General features: G+C 53.6%; 1 protein-coding gene across 4 annotated transcripts in view; it reads right to left on the bottom strand.

The window, feature by feature from the left end:
- The window catches only part of HNRNPUL1 (heterogeneous nuclear ribonucleoprotein U like 1), a 33,051-nt gene extending 30,586 nt beyond the window's left edge, over positions 1-2,465 (bottom strand). For 2 of the 4 annotated variants that reach the window (XM_017640388.3, XM_073225864.1), the window contains exon 1: positions 2,020-2,465. In XM_017640388.3, coding sequence (XP_017495877.1) covers positions 2,020-2,314 — 295 coding nt within the window. In that variant the 5' untranslated portion in view covers positions 2,315-2,465. The remainder of the gene's footprint in view (positions 1-2,019) is intronic. The other 2 variants (XM_017640404.3, XM_073225865.1) reach the window with 1 other exon arrangement.
- Between the last annotated feature and the right edge of the window lie 2,203 nt (positions 2,466-4,668).

Consider the following 4,668-nt stretch of genomic DNA (forward strand, 5'->3'; position numbering starts at 1 on the left):
CTGTCTTCCCAAGACTCTCTCCTTTGCCCACAGCAGTCTTGCCCAGAGAAGCTATGATTCTGGGGTCTTTCTCCACTCCCTAAAATATCTACCTTCTAACAGTAAGGCAGGCCCAGTGCTAAGCTCCGTACACACATGATCTCATTCTTAACAATCTGGGGGTGGGAAACACTATTATTTTCCCTACTTTACACAAAAGGAAACTAGGGTTCAGAGGTGAAGGGACTTGCCCAAGTCATGAAGCCACATTTGAAATAATGCCTGATTCTAGAGTTTCAAGCACTCAGTTCACTTTCCTCTGATACACCTCCGGCATTGGCCCTTCCTCCTCAGCATTCCAGCCAGGGTGTCTCCTGCCCTAGACCTTCAGATTGGGCCACTCTCTTCTTTCACAGGTCTGTGCAATGGTAAGCACTCTTCCTAGCACATGGGTCCTGGACAATCACCAGGCTCCTCCACGCCAAATCTAAACTTAGGTTACCTGCACTCCATGAAATCCCATCTCTCATGAACAAGTAAGTCTGGTCCTGTCTCTTCCCTGGCTTGCTCTCCTCATTCCCTTAGTCCTATGGCTCATGCCCCCTTTTCGGAGAAATACCACAAGGCCTGGATGCCAAAGTCCTTTCTACTTACTCCTTAACTTCTTCAATCCTCATTCCCCAGTCCTGCTAGAATGCCACCCTTTACTGCCTCCCACACCAAGGTCTCCTCTCTCCAGACAATCACAGATCGACCCTATCTCCTCTCATTCTGAGCCATACCTTTTGGCTGATGCAGAGGTTCATCATTTGGCTGCTACCCCCTGAGACACTCCCCCAGTCCCTGGCACACAAACAATTGCTTCTGGGGGACCAACGAGCTCTCCTGTGGAGACAGTCTCAGAAACACCTCCCCCAGACACTCTCCATCCCCTCCCAGGTAGTTAACAGGTTTTCTTCCTCCTTCCACTTCTACACTCTCCCCTCATTTGCCAGACCAGCTACACACTCTTGTGCTGAACACAAGGATCTGTTGCCCCAGGTACTCCATCAACTCCAAACTCCACCAACTTGTTATCTGCCACACCCCACCGCCAGCTACCTCTATTCTCCAAACAATCCATACTGTTAATTCAAAACCGTTCAGCAGTAGCCACTGAGTTTACCCGTTCTCAGAATCCCCCCAGCTCTGGACCTCTAGGTCCCTTGGCCAGTAAAGCATCCTTCCCTCCCCACCAGCCTCCAGAAACCAAAGTACCTTATACCACCTCCTCTAGAAGCCAACCAGAAGGTCCCCAGATTTCCCAGCACCAAATACCCGGGTTGCCCCTGAGCCTTCCAGCCCTGGATCTCAGAGTCTCCCAGGCTACCCTCAGATTGATGGGGGACTCCCCAGCCCACTCACATGGCGGACTCCGACAAACCCTAAACGCTCGCCAGCCGGACCCTAGAGTACCCAGTCCACCAGACTTCTCTGGCCAGACACCAACACTTGCATCTCAGCAATCCCTCCCAGTACTCCATCAGCAGCAAACTCAGGATCCTCCATCCGCAGAACTCTCCCAGCCCTGGACACCACCTCATTTCTTCCCTAGCACTGAAAACATCTCTCCTAACGCCCAGCCCACACGCTGGACTACCACAGCCTCAAGCCCACCCAGCTCCAAACCTTAAGATGACCATTTCCAAGATCCTCCTTAATCCTGACTAGAAAACCTCTTGTTCTTCTGACTATCTTTGGCTCCAGAAACCACGGCTTCCGGTCTCCGAACCCTAGGCTTCGGAATTCTCTACACCCCCTCGACCTTTCTCATCTCCGACATCGAGAGCCCCCACTCCAGGATCTCCCTGCACCGAATGCCGAGATCCACCCTCCGGTCGTCCCGAGGCCCTTCTCCCCAGATTCTTTCCAGTGGCGGGTGGCGGAATTCCCCCAGTCCTCACAGCGTCTCCCCGACCTCAAGTGCCGGACTCCCGCGTCCCACAGCCCTTCCTCGGCCCGGACTCCGGGCCCCCCGGCCCCCGCCCCGCGCACTCTCACAATGTCCGTCCGGCCCCGAGTAGCCGCCGGGCTCCGGGTGCGGCTGCAGCCCGGGCGGCGGTGGCTGCGCGGTCCCCTCCAGCTCGGAGCCCCCCTCTGTCTCGACCTCCTCGTTGTTGTGCCCGGGTAGCCTCGGTTCGTCGTCGGCCTCGAGCTCCCGCTCGTCGTCGGGCTCCTCGGCCTCCAGCGCAGCCTGCAGCCGCTCAGCAAGCTCCGCCTTGAGGCCGCGAGTATCCAGGCCGCGGCGCTGCAGCTCCTCGCGAAGTTCGTTCACCTTCAGACGGCGCACATCCATGGCCCGGGCCCCCGGGGCGGCCCCCGAGCCCGCCCCGGCCTCCCACGGCTCTGTCCCCCTTAAACCTTTCCTGTCAGGAGGCGAAACGGGAAAGGAGGGGGGGACACTCCAATGGCGGCGGCGGCTCAAAATGGCCGCCGCCGCCGCCACCTCCCCCTCTTCCGTGGCCCAGTGCGATGCAACACGGGTACCAATTGGCCACCGCGTGGGGACAACGGGCGCGGGCCTGGGGACTCAGCCAATCAGAACGCAGCTTTCAAAAGCACGTCACCGAAAGAGCTCTGGAGCCGCCGGGGAGGAAGTATTGGCCTACGTCGCTGCAGCAGCGAACGGAGGGCGGGAAAAGACGAGAGGCAGAGTGTGTGGTGATTGGTACCGCCCGCGCTCCCGCTCCCGTAAAGTCAAATGAGGGAAAGGGAGTAAGGGCTCAAGCCAATCAGCGATGAGATCTCAGAATGAACCCTCCCCCCGCGCCCCGCCTTTCCTGCGCGGTCTTTTCATCAAACTAGTGTCTCTGTAACATATACTCCAATTGGTCTAGATCTCCCGCCCCTGAGGAGTGCAAGCGGGTAAAGCTACTAAAACCAATCAAATGGAAGGTCGGCTAACACCCAGCCCCCACCCTTTCGCTATTGCCTTTAATAAACGGGAAAGATGAATTCACGAAGGACCCGCCCCTTGCCGTTAGGGCGGTTTCAAAACAATCTGTCGACCAATCGCAGTTATTGTCTTATTTCACTGAAGCTAGTACAGTTGGATTGCTTTAGGAAAAGCTAACCAGATTGGCCATTCTTCAGCGGACTGCCTCACAAATTTCACTGTAGAGGGAGTATACGAAATAGGAATTAGGCGGATAAACTATTCTTAATCTAGAAGAAACTCAGTTGCCTTTATGAAAAGCAACGGTTTACTTCCAGAGACCTGAGAATTTGAAAATATTGGCTAGGTTAAACGAGAAAAGGTGTAAAGGAAACCGCACCCTCCCTTTTTGATAGTACATCTCACAGGGCGCCTCTTTCCACGGTGGTAGCTTCGCCAGACTTTTTCTATGGTTATTATCTTACGTGGAATGGGCGCTCTGCAACGCGACCATAGAGCAGTTCCCTCCCGGAAGACCTCCGAGTTCGCGGGCTCTACCCCAAATCCTCTGAACTGCTGTTCGCTAGGTATGTGGCGTCTATACGGACAAACTCAAACACACAGGTCCGTAGTTGGGTCTCGTGCTACTAAACACAAACGCAGCGAGTTTCACAATATCTGACCAAAGGACAAGAACCTTATGTGATAACGCAATAGATACACAAGGCAAATGCCCGCTGCCCTCTGAGCCATAGTTTACGCATACAAAAGCCACACAAAACTTCTACTTAAACAAAGGTACGCACAACACAGATAAACAAGTGGTCTTGAGTCGGCCAGTAGTGCAGTGTACATGTGCCCAGTAAGGTCCGCAAGGTAGGCGTCATCAAATGATAACGACACAGGACAGTTACCCACAAGTTTACACTACGGCAACCTAGACACACAGCACCCACTCAGAAGCGGGACAGACACTCACGTGGACTCGGAGGTTCCAGTCCAGACACCCCGCCCCTCGCCCACGTCCGACTTCCTCTCTCCTCCCAGCTTCCCTCAATGATTTGTTCCAAGAAAGTTTGTGGCCCTGATTGAACTGTTGCGGTTCTCAGAAGCCTCCACCGGAGGGCGTCCGGGCGCTGCCTAGGGTTCCTCCATCTGGTGCGGGACACACCCAGGACCGTGTGCCGGCGATGCGAGCAAAACACAGTGGGCTTGCCTTGGCAGGAGTCCCTTTGTGGACCTGTGATTATCGGAGGTGCTCTGTTTCTATGTGAATCTGAACCTTTGCATCTGTGACTACCCATTGTACTCTGAGTATTTGTGTCACTTTCTTTACTCTTTGTATCTGTATCTGTGTCACTCTAGTTTCTTCTATTTCTGGTATCGGCCTGTGCGTAAGTTTATATCTAGGTAATTTTGTGTGTCTCTGTTACTCTTATGCATCTGAATTTCAGTGGCTCAGTATTTGTGACCAGGTGTGCCTGAGTGTGTACATTAATTAAAGTGTCTGTTATTTTGGTGTGTGCGTTGGGGAGGGGGTCTCTGTGTGACCCTGTGAGGATCTATGTGCCTATTCCTCAGTAGGGGTTTGGGAGAGTCTGCATTTATTTTCTTGCATTTCTTTTTGTCTATTTGTATGTTCATTCCTACCCTCTTTGTGAGAGGAGAACTTCCACCAAACCCCTTTGTTTACTGATGGGGAAACTGAGTTGACAGAGAGAGGAACCACATACATGACAGCTGAGTGGGATTACAAAGACAAGAGAGGATGGAAG

This window comes from Manis javanica, chromosome 17 (genome assembly GCF_040802235.1).
Source record: "Manis javanica isolate MJ-LG chromosome 17, MJ_LKY, whole genome shotgun sequence".
NCBI lineage: Eukaryota > Metazoa > Chordata > Mammalia > Pholidota > Manidae > Manis > Manis javanica.